General features: G+C 41.7%; 1 protein-coding gene across 3 annotated transcripts in view; it reads right to left on the reverse strand.

Moving 5' to 3' along the window:
• DNAAF9 (dynein axonemal assembly factor 9) overlaps window positions 1-19975 on the reverse strand; it is a 152448-nt gene that overhangs the window by 106889 nt on the left and 25584 nt on the right. For 2 of the 3 annotated variants that reach the window (XM_082428908.1, XM_082428907.1), the window contains exons 2-6: window positions 16708-16787; window positions 12528-12647; window positions 9405-9529; window positions 8296-8392; window positions 7229-7335 (exon numbers count right to left, since the gene is read on the reverse strand). In XM_082428908.1, the coding sequence (XP_082285034.1) occupies window positions 7229-7335; window positions 8296-8392; window positions 9405-9529; window positions 12528-12647; window positions 16708-16787 (529 nt within the window). The remainder of the gene's footprint in view (window positions 1-7228; window positions 7336-8295; window positions 8393-9404; window positions 9530-12527; window positions 12648-16707; window positions 16788-19975) is intronic. The other variant, XM_082428909.1, reaches the window with a different exon arrangement.

A 19975-nucleotide genomic window follows, 5' to 3' on the forward strand; every position in this document is an offset into this window, starting at 1 on the left:
TCTCCCTTTATGTCCATTAATATTTGCTTTATTTAGGTGCTCCTATGTTGGGTGCGTATATAATTGTTATATCTTCTCCTTGGATTGATTCCTTGATTATTATGTAGTGTCCTTCTTCGTCTCTTATAACAGCCTTTATTTTAGGGTCTATTTTGTCTGATATAAGTATTGCTACCCTGGCTTTCTGTTAATTTCCATTTGCATGGAATACCTTTATCCATCCCCTCACTTTCAGTCTGTGTGTGTCTTTAGACCTGAAGTGAAGCCTCTTGTAGGCAGCATATATAAAGGTCTTGTTTTTGTATCCATTCAGCTACTCTGTGTCTTCTGATTGGAGCAGTCAGTCCATTTACATTTAAGGTAATTATTGATATGTATGTTCTTATTGCCATTTTGTTAATTGTTTTGGGATTGCATTTGTAGGTCTTTTTTCCCCTTTTTCTTCTTTTGTTCTCTTGTGACTTGGTGACTATCTTTAGTGTTATGTTTGGATTTTTCTTTTTTGTGCATATGCATTACAGACTTTTAGTTTGTGGTTACCATGAGGTTTTTATATAGCAATCTATTTACATACTTGATTGTTTTAAGTTGTTGATCTCTTAATTTCAAAAGCATTTTAACAATCCCACAGTTTGTACTCTCCTCCCCTCACTATGACTGTTTTTGGTATCTGTTGGGAAAATTAATAAAGTAGTCTTGTTCAGGCTTCAGATGCAGAAGCAGGCCTCTGACTGACCTGTGACCCAGCCTGGACTGCACGCTTGCTTGCACACCTAACAATTGCTGCTAGCAAGGCAAGTAGCACTCACAATAAGAAAGGGAGGGCTTCCCTGGTGGCGCAGTGGTTGAGAATCTGCCTGCCAATGCAGGGGACACGGGTTCGAGCCCTGGTCTGGGAAGATCCCACATGCCGCGGAACAACTGGGCCCGTAAGCCACGACTACTGAGCCTGCGCGTCTGGAGCCTGTGCTCCGCAACAAGAGGTCGCGACAGTGAGAGGCCCGTGCACCACGATGAAGAGTGGCCCCCGCTTGCCGCAACTAAAGAAAGCCCTTGCACAGAAACGAAGACCCAACACACCCAAAAATAAATAAATAAATAAATAAATTTAAAGTACGTGCCGAAAAAACCAAGAATTAAAAAAAAAAAAAAAGAAAGGGAGTGGGTCTTGGAATTTCTTGAGCCCTGGGACCTGGCCAGTCCCCTGGGGTCTGGAAAATCTTGTGACCCACATGGTGAAAGAAACAGCATTGCTAAAGTAAATCCAGAGCTGCATTTTGGCACGCAAACTGATATCAGTTTGTGGCCTGGAATTACAAATGGAAGCCCCTGGAACTCTGATCTGAAGTCTCACCCATGGGATGGATGCACCGCCCGGGACCTTTCCCAACTGGGGCTCCAGACTGCTGTTACTCAGGACTTCCCAGCTGCTGTTTGGATCTGGAAGTAGGTGTCGGCCCAATTCTGTGATGTATATATACCGTGTTATGTTTCTCTAATATTCTTATTCCTTTCCTTCTAATGATTGTATATTAAAATTAAGCTAAGTCATCTTTCATTAAAGGATTAAAGCTGTTTATTTGTGTGAAACAAGTGGTTATTTTGCCAGCGAATCCAACAAACCTTAAAACCGAAAGCAGGCTTTCGGCAAAACAACATCACATTTTACATCTAATTCTTCTGTGTATCCCTTAAGTGCTTATTGTGTATATTTGTGGATATTGTGGATTTTACTACTTTTGTCTTTTCAGCTTTCTACTAGGTTTGTGCATGGATGATTTCCTATCTTTATTGTATGTTTTCCTTTACTGATGAGCTTTTTCATTTCATAATTTTCATGTTTCTAGTTGTGGCCTTTTCTTTTTCACCTAGAGAAGTTCTTTAACATTGGTTGTGAAGCTGGTTTGGTGGTGAACTCTTTTAGCTTTTGCTTGTCTATAAAGCGTTTGCTCTCACCAACAAATATGCATGAGAGCCTTACTGAGTAGTGTATTTGTGCTTGTAGGTTTTTCCCTTTTGTCACTTTAAATTTATCATGGCACTCCCTTCTGGCCTGCAGAGTTTCTGCTGAAAAATCAGCTCACAGCTTTATGGGAGTTCCCTTGTATGTTATTTGTTCCTTTTGTCTTGCCACTTTTAATATTCTCTCTTTAATTTTTGCCATTTTAATTATAATGTGTCTTGGTGTGTTCCTCTTTGGGTTAATCCTGTATGGGACTCTGCAATTCCTGGATGTGGATAACTGTAACCTATTCCAGGTTAGGGAAGTTTTCAGCTATTATGTCTTCAAGTATGTTCTTAGCACCTTTCTCTCTCTCTTCTCCTTCTAAGACCCCTATAATGCAAATATTAGTGCGCTTGATGTTGTCCCAGAGGTCTCTTAAACTGTCTTCATTTCATTCTTTTTTCTGTTCAGCATCAGTGATTTCCACTACTTTGTCTTCCAGCTCGCTGATTCATTCTTCTGTATCACTTAATATACTGATGATTCCTTCTAATGTATTTTTCATTTCCGTTATTGTATTCGTCATCTCTGGCTGTTCTTTATATTTTCTAACTCTTTGTTAAAAACTTCTAATTTCTCGCTCTGTACATCCATTCTTCACCCACATTCTTTTTTTTTTTTTTAATTTATTTTTTTGGCTGTGTTGGGTCTTCGTTGCCACGCGTGGGCTTTCTTTAGTTGTGGCGAGCGGGGGCTACTCTTCATTGCGGTGCGCAGGCTTCTCATTGCTGTGGCTTCTCTTGTTGAGGAGCACGGGCTCTAGGTGTGCGGGCTTCAGCAGTTGTGGCATGCGGGCTTCAGTAGTTGTGGCTCGCGGGCTCTAGAGCACAGGCTCAGTAGTTGTGGCCCACGGGCTTAGATGCTCCGCGGCATGTGGGATCTTCCTGGACCAGGGATCAAACCCGTGTCCCCTGCATTGGCAGGATGATTCTTAACCACTGAGCCACCAGGGAAGCCCCACCCACATTCTTTGATCATCTTTATGATCATTACCCTGCACTCTTTCTTGGGAAGATTGTCTTTTTCACTTCACTTAATTCATCTTCTGGGGTTTTATCTTATTCCTTTGACTGGAACATGTTCCTCTGTCACCTCATTTTGCCTAAGTTGCTGTTTGTATTTTTATTTATCTGGTAGGTTAATTATGTTTCCCAACTTTGGAGAAGTGGTCTTCTGTAGGAGACATCCTATGCATCCCGGCAGTGCACTCCCCTCGTCACCCAAGCTATATGCTCTAGGGGTTCTCCCATGAGGGCTGTGTGGGTCCTTCTTTTGTAGAGGGCATTTGGGTGATGTGGTAGGCTTTGTTGGCGCCTGGTCCAGTTGGTTGCCAGGCCCTGCCTTGTGCAGAGGCTGCCGGCTGCTGGTTGGTGGGGCTGGAAAACCTCAGGGAGCCCCAGAACTAGTGCTGGCTCACTGGTAGGTAGAGTCAGGGTCCAGAAGACTCCAGGGTTGTTGCCTGTCCACTGATGGGTGAAGCCAGGTCCTGGAGTTAGTACCAGACTACTGGCAGGCAGACCTGGGTCCTGGAGTCTGGTTTCTAGGCCTAGGGATCCCAGATGCAGACAGATCACTGGTGTGTGTGTGTGTGGGGGGGGGGTCCTGACACAGTTGGGTTTGGGGTCCAGGGTGTCCTGAAGCTTGTATTTGGCTGCTAGTGGGCAGGGGGCCGGGGCCAAAGTGGTCTCAGGGCAGGGTCTGGCCTGCTTTGGGCAGGCTGGATTCACAGGCTGTGGGAGTCTGGTTTTCTTGCAGCTGGTGTCTGCCCCTTGGTTGGTGAGACTGGTCCAAAGGCCGCAGCAGGCTTCCTGGAGGGCAGGGCTGGGGCCCAGAGGATTCTGGGACTGGTGCCTTCCCACTGGTAGGTGGAGCTGGGTCCTGAGCCTCTGGTGGGCAGGGCCATGTCTAGAGGCGGCTGTGGGTTCAGGAAGTCTTCAGGCAGCCTGCCTGCTGATGGATGGGGCTGTTCCCCTGCCTAATTTGGCTTGAGGCATCCCAGCACTGGCCCCTACAGGCTACTACTGAAGCCAGGTCTTGGTGCTAATGAGCCAGAGGGAGGATTCCACAATGGCGACCACTAGCATCAGTGTCCACATGATAGAAGGGAGCTCCCAAGGAATGGCTGCCATCAGCGTCTATGTCCCCAGGGTGAGCTGCAGTTGCCTCTTGCCTCTCTGGAGACTCCCCAAGACCAGCAGGTAAGTCTGGCCCGGGGTCCTATCAAATTACTGCTTTCGCCCTGAGTCCCAGGGCGTGTGATATTTTGTGCACACCCTTTAAGAATGAAGTCTCTGTTTCCCCCAGTCCTGTGGGACTCCTGATATTAAGCCCTGCTGGCCTTAAAAGTCAAATGTTCTGGGAGCTCATCTTCCCAGTGCAGGGCCCCCAGGCTGGGGAGCCCGATGTGGGGCTCAGAACTCTCACTGCTGTGGGAGAACCTCTGCAATGTAATTATCCTCCAGTTGTGGGTCACCCACCTGGGGGAAAAGGACCTGACTATATCGCAAGTCCGCCCTTCCTACCTGTCTTGTTGTGGTTTGTTCCTTATGTCTTTAGTTGTAGAAGGTCTTTTCTGGTAGGTTGTGGTCTTTTTTCATCGATGGTTGTTCTGCAAATAATTCTGATTTTGGTGTGCTTGTGAGAGGAGGTGGGCTCAGGATCTTTCTACTCTGCCATTTGGCCAATCTCCCTGATTTCTATTTTGAAATTCAAATCTTAATTCTACTAATGAATTTTGAGACTTATAACAATATTTCCTCGTGTCATCCATCTCCCTTTTTAATTCTGTTTGCTCTACCTACCATATCTCATTTCTCTTTTTACAAACTGCATTCTTAAAAAGTACAAAGAGATATTTTTCTCAATTTTTATTTTATTTCCTGGAGAAAATATTTTTCAAAAGCATGCTGATCTATCCCTGCATCTAATATGCTATGGTCTCTTTCTTACCTTTTGAATTTTTTCATAGGGTTTATCCCACCTTTCAGTACAAAAATCTTATGTTTGTCCATAAAAAGGTGAATGAATGTTTACTCTGTAATTATTCTCATTATTCAGAGGATTATTTTAGAATCCTCCCCTTGGGGAGCTGGCTAATGTAAATTTACATTACCAGGTCATACAGTTCCAGCAGCTGGAGAGTAAGAAGAAGGAAGTTGGAGACAGGGAAAGCCCTAGAAGAGGAACTTCCCTGTCCTGCTTCCAGGAAGAAAAAGTTCCCTATATCCATAACTTAGTTTGGCTCAGCCTAAGTACCAAGTAAATGCTGTGTGGGTCTGGCTTCCTTTCTCATGCTGGCACCTACCACATCAGGGATAAAAACATCCTCTGAATTAAGGATTTTCTTCTGGGTATGAGCATACAGTAAAAAAGTTTAAAAAATTAAGTTGTAAGTATCTGTAGTTCTCCTCCTAGCTTTCAAAGGAGGCAAGAACTTTTCTGGCTCAGGCAGTTATCAGGCCTTTAATATGTGAATCAGAGAGAAGTACAGTATAATGGCAGAGCTGATCAGTAGGCCAAACTGCTCCATACCTTAAACGACCAGGAAGGACAGGGTAAGGAAGAGAAGTGAGGTCAAGGGAAATGAGATGGAGACGAAAGGAAAGTATCTGAGAGAATGAAAATTAGTGGCTACAGAGAAGGGCAGGATCTGAAGAAAGGGATCTGGAGAGAAGACTTATAGTAATAACTCTTAAAATATGATGTGTGCTGTTTCCTCCTCACTGCCCATCCCATCCCCTAAAAACACCACCCTACAGGAAAAATCTACATTACCTGGATTTGACTTCATGGTGTGATGCACTTTAAGGCAGAAGCCAGAGGCCTGCCCCATTTGAGCTGCATGAATTGTACAGCCTCCTAGTGCACTGCTTTCTAACGCTAATCTAGTGGCAGCCCAGGGGTTAGGAGCACAGGCTTTGAAGCCAGACTCTCTTTACTGGGCCCTAGCCCTGCCACTCACAGGCTACTAGCTCTGTGACTTTGGGAAATTCATTTAAACTTCCCATAAAATAGGGATGGTAATAGTACCTACTTCAGAGGATTATTGTAAGAATTAAAGTTAATTCATGCAAAATGCTTAGAACAGTGCCTGGAGTATACGAGACAGTAAAAATGCCTAGTTTATACAATTAATTAAAAATAAACATTACCATTATCACTAAAAATTTTAAGCTTCCTCTCTACCTCCTGTGGCTTGCCTCCTTTCAAGTCCCTCTTCTTCTAAATTAGAGAGCATTAGATGCTACCAGGGGCAGCTCCCACAGCCTTGTTGATGTTCTGCTACCTGTGGTCAATGTGAGAAAACTGGTTTGGAGCAAGAAAAGTAGGGCTGATGTGGTGTGTGTCTCTTCATCCCTACAGCCCATGTTCCTCTACATTACAGGGTTTGTCAGGTGAGCCTCCAAACATTTCTTAGGGACACTGCTACTTCTCAGAAGGGGGTAGGAATTAGCCCTGGGCCTTGCTTCCAAAGGTCCCACTTACTCCTATCCCTAAGAGTATGTCCCCATTTCTAGCATGTCAATGTTCCTTCTCCCTGGTTTCCTGTACTGGGGGCAGGTCATTTCATTGGGGATCCTATGGAGGCATGCGGATACCAGGTCATCCGCCCTAATATGTACCCTGGGTGATCCCCTCTCCCAGTCTCATTCATTAATTCACTTAACAAATATTTACTGGTCATCTTCTAGATGCAAAGAATACTGAAATAAAAGATACTGTTCTTACCACAAAAGCTAATCCTTTTATTCCTCTAGTACACAGTACTTATACAAAATTCTCATTGCTCCTTTCATTGCTCTTGAACAGTTAAATTATATGAACTTCTGAGCTACAAACAACAAGAATGCTTTTGTTCTCAAGGAGCTTCTAATCCAGAGACCAGGGGTGGGTGAATGAGTGAGTGGGTGTGACAAATGTGGGTGACATAGGACGATAAAAGCTATAAGAGGAGTCAGCCTAGGGTGCTACAGTGAACTTAGAATGGGGAAAGAAGAGGAAGGAGGACAGAGAGGAACTCCAAGAATAAAGGGCACAGGAGCTCAGTTTGGGGACTAGCCTTAAATAGCAACTATTTTCCATTTCAAGTCTTTTAACTTGCTCCATGCCCTTTGCAGTCACTGCCAGCTTTTCAGAGTGTTATAATGAACACCCACATTGTGGGCCTTCATAAAAACAGCCCAGTGGTAGACAAAAACCAGGCACACTGTTTTTCATACATACCTCGTATTTCATGGTAAAAAATCCATCCCCTCCAATGCCCTCAAGTGCAAAGGCCTGTACAATTGGCCATTTCTCCACTACAAACATATCAAATATCTGCAAGTGACCTAGAGGAATCAAGTACAACATGTATCAAATACCGTCCTGGATACAGCAGTCTAAACCTGATCTAATGTGGTCATTAGACATCATTTCTCACAAGTTCACCACAGCCTCATCAAGCAAAATAAAACTGAACCAGATACACAAACAAGTTACAAAAATTCAGATTTCTCTACAGTATTTTTTCACATTCTGGTTTCCTAAGTAAGTAAATAAGTAAATAAATAAATAAATAGTGGCCTACTACATCTGACTTGTATCACTAAGTGGATATATTTATTAACAGACCAAAACTTGGCTCCTTTCCCTTAAGAAACACAGCTAACCAACTTCCTCAAGGGAAAATTACCAAATCAAAATTTTTCTTTTCCTATAACAACAAGCTTCAATGTGCAAAGTTTTTTTTTTTATAAATAAGATACAAACACTGCTAAGCTTGTTGATTTTTTCCCTCTGTTTTCACACTTTTTTTTTTCGGCCATGCCGTGTTGGCATGTGGGATCTTAGTTCCCAGACCAGGGATCGAACCCGTGCCCCCTGCACTGGAAGCACAGAGTCTTAACCACTGGACCACCAGGGAAGTCCCCTACACATTATTTTTGAGTCTCACTGTCAGCATATTTTTAACAGCTACCCAAATTACTATTTCTTATTAGCAAGAGGCCCCATATCTACACTTCAAGTATAATAAGTGGTATAGCATAGATGGCAACTGTGGTAAATCCTTTATCAGTTCTTCTGACTGCTGCTGGTAGCATGCTGTGTTGCTGCAGAAACTTCAGTTATGAACACAAGCTTGCATAGGAAAGTTCCCAAATTTCATTCTGCTTGATCATCTCTGCCTTTAGTGAAAACAGATCAACAGGTTTCCCAGCTGAATGCCTCCACTGAAAGGAGAAGTAAGGACATTCGATTCACACACCATCCCAGCAAAGTTCTAAAATGGCTGACTGTCAGATACGCACCTTGGGAGCTGTAAGGAATGCCAATTCTACTACAGTCTCGAACCATGTCTACAAAACTGGCAATTTTAAATTCTTCTGCAGCTTCCTCATCTTCATACTAAAGAAGGAAACAGAAAGGAAACAGGCTCTCATGAGACATCATACAAAATCCCATATTTTCTGTGCATTTTTATTAGTTGTCCCAAATGTCCCTAGAGGGTTTTTTTTGTTTGCTTTTGTTTTATTTTGTTTTTCTTGGCCGCATTGCGTGGCTTGCAGGATCTTAGTTCCCTGACCAGGGACTGAACCCACTTCCTCGGCAGTAAAAGCACAGAGTCCTGGAACGCTAGGGAATTCCAATCAAGAGGGTATTTTTAAAGGCAAGTTTTAGTGTTTGCTGGTCAGAAACATGTCAATCCCTTACCTTACACCACACACAAAAATCAACTCAAAATGGATCAGAGACCTAAATGCAAGAGATAAAACTTGTCCTCAAAAGTCCCCCAAATGCTCATATGGAAAGAAGGGTTCTGGACCTATATTGGGTCACAATTTCCACGAAATCCTAAATCTCAAGTCCCAATTTGATTTCTAGCCAAATCTTTGAAAAGGGTCTAAAGGGAAATAGAAACAAATACCAAGAAATCCAAACATTGAAATGTCACAGAGCTTATCAAATTCTCCTGGGGCAGTTCCTAGGCCCGAGAGAATGGACCCAGGCCAGGGATAAAGAAGTAGGGCAGGAAGGCAGGTTCACAAGTCCACTATTAGGTCCCAATTTTAATCGTCCTTTTTGTCTCTTTCAGGCATATAATTTATTGCTAGGGTAGCCTCATAATGAAATATGAAAAGTTCCACTAAAACAAATAACCTTTTTTGTGTAACCACATTTCACGAATTTTTTTTTTTGTGGGGGGCCATGTCGCGCAGCGTGTGGGATCTTAGTTCCACAACCAGGGATCAAACCCATGCCCCCTGCAGCGGAAGCTTGGAGTCCTAACCACTGGACCACCAGGGAACTCCCCAATTTGATTTCTTTAAGGACCTCCTGTTCCCATTCTATCAATACATTTTCCTGAACGAATATCCTTAGAGTGTCTCTAAGCGCCTATTTTATCGTTTCTCCTCACCTCATTTTCAGTCATGCAGTGGAAATGCAGATTTCTCCAATGTGCCACATAGGGTAAAAGATAGCGATAATTTATAGGATTACAGTACAGGTGGACACTATCTGATTTAATCAATATAATCACATCTGTAAGAAAAACAAAGTTAAAACACAAGACTGTCAAAAGCATTTCCTTTAGACATCTTCTGCCCACATAATCAGTAAAACCATTAAAACGACAGAAACAATGTAACAAAACTCTAAACTGAAAATTCTTTAATTAGGCAACGTGCTTCAAAGTGACTGTAGAACACTCAAGTGTGGACAGCAAGCATTTCCTCATCCCCATGCTATGCTTCCACTACTGTGGCCCTCTGGTTATGGTAGAATAAGTCAAAAGAACAGCCTTCAGGGTGTTTCACAAAGTTCAACACAGCAAAATTTGTTGTACCAAACTCAACTGTGTACTTTGCTGTGGAGATAGATAGTAAATGGAAACTCTACAGGTAAAAGCCACTGAGGCAGGAAAACAGCACCAAATATGGCCAGTGACTGGTTCTCCTGCAGACATCAGTCTATAAAGCTCTTGGCTGCTGGCTCATCTAGCTCAAGGCAAATCGTGGGCCCGAGGATACCCCTTTCCTTGCAACCTGGGAAGGGTTATTGTATACAGATGTAAACTCTGTACACAGGAAAGGCTGGGAGGAAGAAAGTAGAGGCAAGTGATCAGCAGCTCACAGATTTAGGGAATAATCATTGATGGTGGTGGGTCAAATAAATAAAGCAATCCCAAAGGTGCAAATAAAACCAAGTAAACTAACAAACAAGCCATGGAACGGGGCAGGAATATTAAAACAGTTTGAACACTGAGAAAGAAAGCAGTCACACTTCCAGAAGAAAAGCAGAGGCTCCATTCTACGGCTCTTCAGAAACCAGAGTCATTAGGCCTCTTTCTAACAAGGTGACACTAGGGAAGGGGCTAGAGGAGATGGCTGGAAGTGAGAGAGGAGCGTGGGGGCAGGAAGCAACTGATGCAGCAGGCTTAGGGCAATGCCAACACAGTAACACAGTGTGACAGACCATAATCTACAAAAACATAAGCCCAGTGAATACTGACCTCAGCTGACTGCACTGCTGGGTGGCCTCATGAAATAAAGCTCCATGATGGTGGCCTTTTAAGCCACTCTGAGCTCCACACCTGGTCAGACCCTAGGTGTTCTAGGCAACACAGTATGGAGCAGGCTCTTCACTGCTGACTCTCAGCTAAGTGCTGGAGTTAAAAGGTAGCAAGGGATGAGAAAGAAGCCCCGTCTCATTCTGCTGGGAGACCCACCCTGAATCACCTGTAGGTCACCTGCTCAATAGTGAGAGTTTGATGTCACTGAGGGCTTCCCGTATACACTGTACTCTATACTAATGTGTAACATACTGCAAAGAATTAGGATCCAGTAAAAGAAATAATGCAACAGCTACTAAACCTAAGGAAGCATGCTAAGGATCTCACAAGACTGACGTCATCACTACAAATAAATTTTAACAGAGTACACAGTCAGGTAAAAGAAAGCATAAGAGCACGTAAACTATTTTAAAAGTTTCTTTTTAAAATAAATCCTTCGTGTTTGCCTCTTTTTCTCTCAGATAATTAGGGATTGTAATGTAGAAGATAAATCTGGTGAACTCAGCTTTCCAGCTACTTGGATTTAAAAATGAATTTATTAATTTGGAAGAAAACGCTTACTTTATAAGCACGCATTGTGCTAGGTGACAGGATAAAGACAAAGATAAGCAAAAAGGAGCACCTCTGAGGATTTAAACTACTTCCTTAATTTCAGTACTGCAATGTCCTTAGCAACCTTGACTGCAGTGAAATGTGTGGTTGGTACAAGTATCTGCCTTTTTGTAACTGTCTAAATGAGCTGCCAAGATGAATTCTTTCCAAACCAGTATATGTTTTACAGTGTAAGAAAGCATTTTTTAAAATCAAAATCTGAAACTAAATTTGAATTGAAAAAAAATTAACAGAAGGAATAATTTCACCCTGTTTTCTGCACTTTCTAATAAAAAGAAAATCTTTCACCAATCTATAAGGATAGATACTATTAAGGACTTTACTACAGAAGAATTTTCACATACACTAGGCCAGGGTTCTTCACCTTCAGCACTACTGACAGTTTAGACCAGATCATTCTTTGTTGTGGGGAGCTGTCCTGTGTATGCGTTGTAGGATGTTTAGTAGCATCTCTGGCCTCTATCCACTCTGCCCAGTTGTGACAATCAAAAGTGTCTTCAGATATTGCCAAATGTCCCCTGGGGGATAAAACTGCCCCCAGTTGAGAATCACTGTATTAGATCCATGGCAAGATTATTTCAACATCAGATGTTTGCTTTCACGCGTCCCCCAGCTGCTTCACAAGAGCTGTCTCTCATCCATTTTGATTTGTCTATTCCTGTGTCTCCTGATCCACCTGGCAGACAAGTCATAATGCTAAGTATGTGATATCAGAGATAGCTCCTGGGCATCACCCCATAGCAGCATGAACACAGGGTGAGTGTCTCAAGAGCCGAGGAAAGGGGAATGTAAGCAGAAAGTCTGCATTGTAGTCAGAGGCATCGTCATAAATTACAGCTCACAGAAAACAATTCCCAAAGACAGAGCAGGACAAAGAGGCTTTGTTCCTAAGCTGAAGATCCACATGAAGTCCTCCTTGCAGGAGTAGCCTGCAGGCTTTTATCCCTGACTCACAGCTGAAAGTGCTTTCATAGGACAAGGCACATAATGTGAACCTCCCAGCATGTAGAGGCAATGGAAAATTCAGAGGAAAACTAGTGCCTTGCCAAGAAGATATAAAGCCAAACACTGATGTTTACTTTTTTCCTCTAAAACCTATTTATCTAGTAAACATACTCTGAAAACTACTTGTCACTAGTCTCTTATAATCCAGCAGGTAACCGACAGAGCGTATTACTTAACGTATCAGCAAAGAAGAAATGTCGTTTTTCATTAATAAAAAAAGCAAAAATTTACTGGATCTTCAGGCTATTTTAAATTTGATCATATTTTTCCATAAAAAGGCCATGAAATAAGAATCCAAAGTACTAAATCACTTACTCCTCTCTCACACAGAGTTCACCAATATATACTTACCATCTAGAACTTCTTCAGAAAACCCTGTTTTCTCAAAATCACTGGTATTCTGATTGTACAAACCAAACAGAAGATAATTTGCCAGCTCTCTGCAGCCTTCATTGTACCTGCTATCGATTCCTGCAAGGCAAAAAAGGCTCTGATCAGCTGTACTGTACTACGGGGAGCATATGAGTCCCAACAGTTTGCCCCTGCTCAGCAAAACCCTAATGGTTAAGTTAAAGGCAGCACCTCAGACCAGTTTTGTGCCAGAAGCCAAACTAAACAACTCAAAGAAGCAGGCCTCAGCATCAAGTACTCTTACATGGATTCAAGATCTATATAGTTGAGACAGTCAAACATCACAGAACATAGAAGCTGTTAATTTAATCAAAAGCAATTCTTGAGGATAGAAGGAACCAGAAAATATAGTCCAAGTCCTGCCATAGTTGGCTAAAATTTTTTAATACTTTCAGTTAGAATAGGAATAGGCATCAGAAAAGTATTCTCTTCTCAAAGAGACCTTTACCAAAACACGTGGAATTAAATAAAGGAGGATTAAGGTGGTTTGAAAAGAACTCAAAGAAGTAAAAAGAGGACAAGTGAATGAAACTGCAGACATCCATCATTTCACAAATATTTATCAGGCCCAAGGCCTAGCACTCTGCTGGGTGCTGAAGCATGTAGTAAACATGCCTACAAATGGTCTTACAGTCTAGTAGGGCTGGGTCAGAGACTAATAAAAAGGAAATTAAATACTGCCTTCACAACTGCCTTTCAATGCCACAGGCACATATACTACCTGGTTCCTGGATATCTGTGAAGGCCCAGAGCTATGACTCTGGGCAAGAGGGACATGTCAAGGGCAGGAGGCAGCTGGCTACGTGAGGCTAAGAGGAAGGGGTTGGGGCAGAAGAAGCTCCAAGAATGGAAATATGGCTGGAGCCTGGGAAACAGTACTGCCAGTTGTTATTCAGACCAGTGAAAAGTAATGGGCATTCAGACCAGAGGGGCTTAGGGACCACCTGTGGTAGGGGACTTCAAATATGGGAAGATTACTTTCTCAGCTAGATCAAAGCAGCACAGCCCTCTTTTATGCCATTCAACACTTTAGTGAAGAAAGAGATGAAAAAGAATCAAAAGCAGAAATGACCTGGCCTACATAAGGCCTGAAGTAGAAAGGGCTACAGAGTTAAAAATAACCAGTGGACTGGGCAGCATGTCCTCTGCTAAGGATTCCAGCTACATAAACTGCCACAAAAAATGCTAACATTAAAAAGACTGACCATGTAAAATTAAAGGCAAAAGATACTATATGTAACCACCATACTCTAGTTAATAAAGTTGTTTCCCATGGGGGAATTTTGGGCTACAAATCTGATACTGCTAAATATGCATACTGGAATTAAACAAGTAAATGGATGGTAGACAGTAGGTGCCAAGTTTCTCACTGGTGGAGTGGAAGTTTACAGATAAGCAAGAGAAGGAAGCTAGAATGATCCATGTAGTAATGGGTTAGAGCTAGAAGCACTAATATGAATTCATGTTTAGCTTAATACAGTAGAGACAGTTACATAACATATACAGATGTATATATATACACCACTTAAGGTACACACATATATTTCCTTACTTTGTCAGCTGAGAGGGCCTAAAAGCAATGACATCCCAGTAGCAAAGAGCATACCCAGTCCCCAGATCTTGGTTTCTAATACCTTTCTCCAATAAAAGAAATCAGGGCTCCTTAGAGAAATGGCTGATTCTAGGACTGAAGCAGGTAATATACAAAATAAGACTGGAGCATCTTATAGCGTCAGAAAGTACAGAAGTACTAAACAAACTATAACTTCTATGGTGATATATCAAAGGGAGGGATGTAGGAACCAACTGAAAGAGCCCCAAACAGCCAAAGCTGGAACAATTTGAAGTAGTAGTAGATTATAACCTAAGGTATAAATGAAGTAGTACTGGATTTTAACTCAAAGTATAAAATAAATCTCCATGAAGACATACAAACAAACGATTGAATAAATAAATAAATGGGGAAGAAGAGACAAATATCCCATGCAGAAGAATTTCAAATAATTTATGTAGACACTACCCTCCTCAAGGCAATGGAGCATAATCCCGACTCCTTAAGTGTGGGCTCATAGTGACTTCCTTCCAAAGAGGACAATATGGAAGGAGGGGTGGGGAGAGTACTTTACAATGCAGAACCTGACAAATATTATCTTAGCCAAGTGATCAAAGTCAATATAAACAGTGAAAAGTCTTGTTGTTAGTATGTATCCTTGATATCGTGTGATGAAAATGGCATGTTACTTCATTGGTCTTGCACTCCAAAATCCATAACCCCAGTCTAAGCATGAGAAAAACATAAGAAAAATCCCAAAAGAGGGATTTCACATATGTCAAAACTTATCACATCGTACACTTTAAATATGTGCAGTTTACTATACATGAATTATACCACCATAAAGCTGTTTTTAAAAAAAGGTTAGCAGAAATTCAGTGAGAACATCTCCTACACCATAATAACTAAATGAGAAATGCCAAAGTGGAGGGAGTTGAGCCAGAGTTGCTCAGAAGGATACTGTCGAGGCTAGAAGGCTAGATTAAACCAACCAACCAACCATGAGATGCTATGATAACCCTAATTACCCAAAAAAGCAGAATTCACTAAACCCCAGAAGCTGTTTAAAAACATACAAGTGCCTCACTGATTTCTTGCTTCACGTTCACATAAAGCTGTTTCACATTCAGCTGTCCTGAAGGTTTTTTTTTTTTTTTTGGCCGCACCACGCAGCATGTGGGACCCTAGTTCCCTGACTAGGGATGGAACCCACGGCCCCTGCATCAGAAGCACATAGTCTTAACCACTGGACCGCCAGGGAAGTCCCTGTCCTGAAGGTTTATTAAGTTTTTACCTCAATCTTCACACCCAACTTCAAACATCAATTTCTGCAACATTTGTGTGTTTTCATTAAAAAAAATATATATATATGTGTGTATATATATATATATATATATATATATATATATATATGGTCTCGTGATATTCTTATAAGTTGACCTTTTCCTCAATCCTTTAGTATTCTATATTCAAGTAGCCCACATGATCAATTTTATGCTGCCTATTTTTACGAGGTTGAGCCTTAACTAACAGAAATAATAGCATAAGTCCAGTAACAAACAGGTGATTTTATTCATAAGTAAATTCATGGCAAAGACAGCCCCCACACCCTTGATGGCTGCAGCTGGAAAGAGAATCCAGTGAGTGTTGTTTCAGCATTTGACTGGAATTCTAGGCCCACCACAAACTATGTCTCTTGGCTAAGTGAGTGATGAAGCCAAGATTCAAACCCAAAACCTGCCTGGCTCCAGAGTGCACGTTTTTAATCACTCTGCCCACTGCCTATCGTAAGTTTAAATGCAAGTGCTATTAAGTGAAAAAATAAAATTATGCATAGACTATCTGAGGAAGGACAAACAAGAAAGTGGTTCGCTTCTGGTAAGGAAATTGGGTGGTTGACAGACAAACAACCTGAGCTAAGCAAGTTTTATGACTCAATACTGTGAATGTAAATGAAAGTGAGATAAAGAAGGAGATTGACCTGACATAGAAAAATCTCCAAGATATACTTATCAAGTGAAAATTTTTCAATTAGATTAACAACAATATACATAAAATGTTCCCTTTTGTGTTAAAAAAAAAATACGGTTGATATTATCTCTGGGGAGTGGGATTGGGTAACTGGGATGATTAGAAAATTTTGTTCATTATTATTTGTGTAATGTCTTAATTTTTAAATTATATGATGTATTTTCATAATAAAAACAGTGTTAAAGAACAAATAAATGCCCAATTCTGCCACTCTATGGCCCTGAGCAAGTCTGTTTGATCTCCCAGAGTCTCAGTTTCCTCCTCTGTAAAAAAGGGACAACACTGCTTCTTGTAAGGTTGCTGTGAGGAGAAATGAGATAACATGTACAAAGTGCCTGCTCTGTGGTACAGGCCCCCTATCTCACTGATATCTCACCTGACCTCATTAAAACAGCAACAGATCTCAGGGGAACAAAAGCTGGGAGAAGAATACTAACTCACAGCTTATCTCACAGTGATGATACTATTATTATATCTTCCTGTGAACAGAAGCCAAGTTGCCCCAGCCCTGAGTCCCACCTTGTTAAAAGCACTGACCTAGGATGCAGAGGATCCCGTCGGGTTGAGACTTGCTGCTCTGGGTCAGGATGCTCTGAACCTGGCGGAGTCGACTGCAGCTGCAATAAGAACAGAAATCAGCTTCCTGAGTGCCAGCACATGAAGGCATGAAGAAGAGAACGACTGCTAGGGATGGAAACTGGTCCTTGTCTGACTTTGGTATCGGAATCATAACAAGAAATTAGGGAGTATTCTTTTTTTTTCTATTTTTTGGAAGAGATTATGCAGAAGTGGTCTGAAGACTAAGTCTGAACTGCTGATTGTAAACCGATGGTCAGTGGCTCTCTGGCTCAACAAAGGATGGAGCCAAAGGCCCTCTCATGATGAATGCTGGACAGGATTAGAACTGAGCAGCTGACCAGAAGGACTTCCAATGACTTCTCAATTTTGAAGTTTAATCAAGGAAGAGTTTCTACACTTATCTGTCCTAACTGTGGTCATCATTGGTCTGTTAAAAACAAACCAAAAAACAAACAGACAAAAACCAAAAACTGGCCTAAGGACCTAAAGGAAGCTCTGATGTATCATCATCAGAGAGTGTCAGTAGATGGTACTTGGTCCCATTTCTGTGCAGATCTCTGATTCCATTGGTTTTAGGCATATGCCCTTCCTCCCAAACAAAGCATAAGGAGAGACACGACCAGACATTAATATCACTTCTAAGGACCCCATGCTTTCCATATCAATCCCTCCTCCTTCCCAGAAGTCCGAGAGAGAGCTGGTCACTTTCCTGCTTGAGACTGATCTTTCCACAGGGTCTGTCCACATCACCTTCAGGTCCAAGATCTGTCTCCAGTATTCATTCCCTAACACTCCTATATTAATTTTTTTTCCCTACAGTAAACATATTCCCAGCCCTACCACATCATTATTATCTAAGATCCTCCACAAACCAACTACAGTAACTGTTCCATCCATAACAATCAGATTTCATCCTCACCACTCTGTTCCGGTACACTGCTCTACACTCACCCAAGCAATAGTATTTCCAGTCAAACAACACCACTTCCCTTCCTTGGATTCTCTTTCCCCCCTGGATTCTTTCTGATGTCCCCATACCCCAAGTCCTTGACTTAGTGGTCATTATCACTGTCTTCCCTCAAGATGTTCACAGTCTTCCACCTAATACCAAAACCAAAGATAGCACCAAAAAATAGAAACCTACAGATCAATATCTACCATGAATATAGATATAAAAATCCTCAATAAAATATTAGCAAATAGAATTCAAAAACATACAAAAAGAATTGTACATCATGACCAAGAGGGATGCAAGGCTGTTTCACTACTGGTAAATCAATCAATATAATCCATCAGGCTAAGGAAGAAAAAAAATCACACAACCATATAATTGATGCAGAAAAATCATCTAACAGAATTCAACACCCATTCATAATAAAAACACTTAGAAAACCAGAAATAGAGTTTCCTCAACTTGATAAAGAACATCTACAAAAAACCTCCAAAGCAAAGTTTGGAATATACTTAATAGTGAAAGACTAAATGAGGAACAAGAAAAAGATGTCTGCTCTCATTACTCCGATTCAACATAATACTGGAAGTTCTAGCCAATGCGATAAGGCAAAAAAAAAAACACAGGAAATAAAAGGCATAAACACAGAAAAGGAAGACATAAAACCATCGCTATTTGCAGATGACATAATGACCTATGCAGGGAATCTCACAGAATCTACAAAAAAAAAAAATCTGAGAACTAATAAGTGAATTCAACAAAGTCACAAGCTCAACATATAAAAACCAACTGTATAAATGAACACACAGAAACCAAAATTAAAAATACAGTATCATTTAAATATAAATCTAACAAAACATGCACTGGACTTACATGCTAAAAACTACAAAACACTGATTAAAGAAACCAAATAAGATATAAGTAAGTGGAGAGACGTATTTACGGACTGGAAGACTCAACATAATATAGATGTCAATTCTCCTCAAATTAGTGTACAAGTTTTACACAATTCCTATCATAATCCCAGCAAGATTTTTTGTAGATATAGAAAAGATTACTCTAAAACTTACATGGAATGGCAAAGGAACATTCTAGAATAGCTAAAACTTTTCTGAAAATGAATAAAGTGGGAGAAATCACTCTACCTGATGTCAAGACTTATTACAGAGACAGGTTCAAGATGGCGGAGCAAAAGGACGGGCACTCACTCCATCTTGCGAGAACACTGGAATCACAACTAACTGCTGAACAGTCATCGACAGGAAGACACTGGAACTCACCAAAAAAGATACCCCACAACCAAAGACAAAGGAGAAGCCATAATGAGACAGTAGGAGGGGCACAATCACAATAAAATCAAATCCCATAACTGCCAGGTGGGTGACTCACAAACTGGAGAACAATTATACCACAGAAGTCCGCTCACTGGAGTGAAGGTTCTGAGTACCACGTCAGGCTTCCCAACCTGGGGATCTGGCAAAGGAAGGAGGAATTCCCAGAGACTCAGATTTTGAAGGCTAGTGGGATTTGTTTGCAGGACATCGACAGGACTGGGGGTAACAGAGACTCCACTCTTGAAGGGCACACACAAAGTAGTGTGTGCATCAGGACTCAGGGGAAAGGAGCAGTGACCCCACAGGAGACTGAACCAGACCTACCTGCTATTCTTGGAGGGTCTCCTGCAGAGGTGGGGGATGGCTGTGGCTCACCGGGGGGAGAAGGACACTGGCAACAGAAGTTCTGGGAAGTACTCCTTGGCATGAGCCCTCCCGGAATCTGCCATTAGCTCCACCAAAGAGCCTGTAGTCTCCAGTGCTGGGTCGCCTCAGGCCAAACAACCAACAGGGAGGGAACTCAGCCCCACCCATCAGCAGACAAACAGATGAAAGTTTTACTGAGCTCTGCCCACCAGAGCAACACCCAGCTCTACCCACCACCAGTCCCTCCCATCAGGAAGCTTGCACATAGTCTCATCTACCAGGGGGCAGACAGTAGAAGCAAGAATAACGACAATCCTGCAGCCCGTGGAACAAAAACCACATTCACAGAAAGACAGACAAAATGAAAAGGCAGAGGGCTATGTACCAAATGAAGGAAAAAGATAAAACCCCAGCAACACAACTAAATGAAGTGGAGACAGGCAACCTTCCAGAAAAAGAATTCAGAATAACAATAGTGAAAATGATCCAGGACCCTGGAAAAAGAATGGAGGCAAAGACTGAGAAGATGCAAGAAATGTTTAACAAAGACCTAGAAGAATGAGAGAACAAACAC

The sequence above is a fragment of the Balaenoptera physalus genome, assembly GCF_965194825.1.
Source record: "Balaenoptera physalus genome assembly, chromosome: 16".
Taxonomy (NCBI): domain Eukaryota; kingdom Metazoa; phylum Chordata; class Mammalia; order Artiodactyla; family Balaenopteridae; genus Balaenoptera; species Balaenoptera physalus.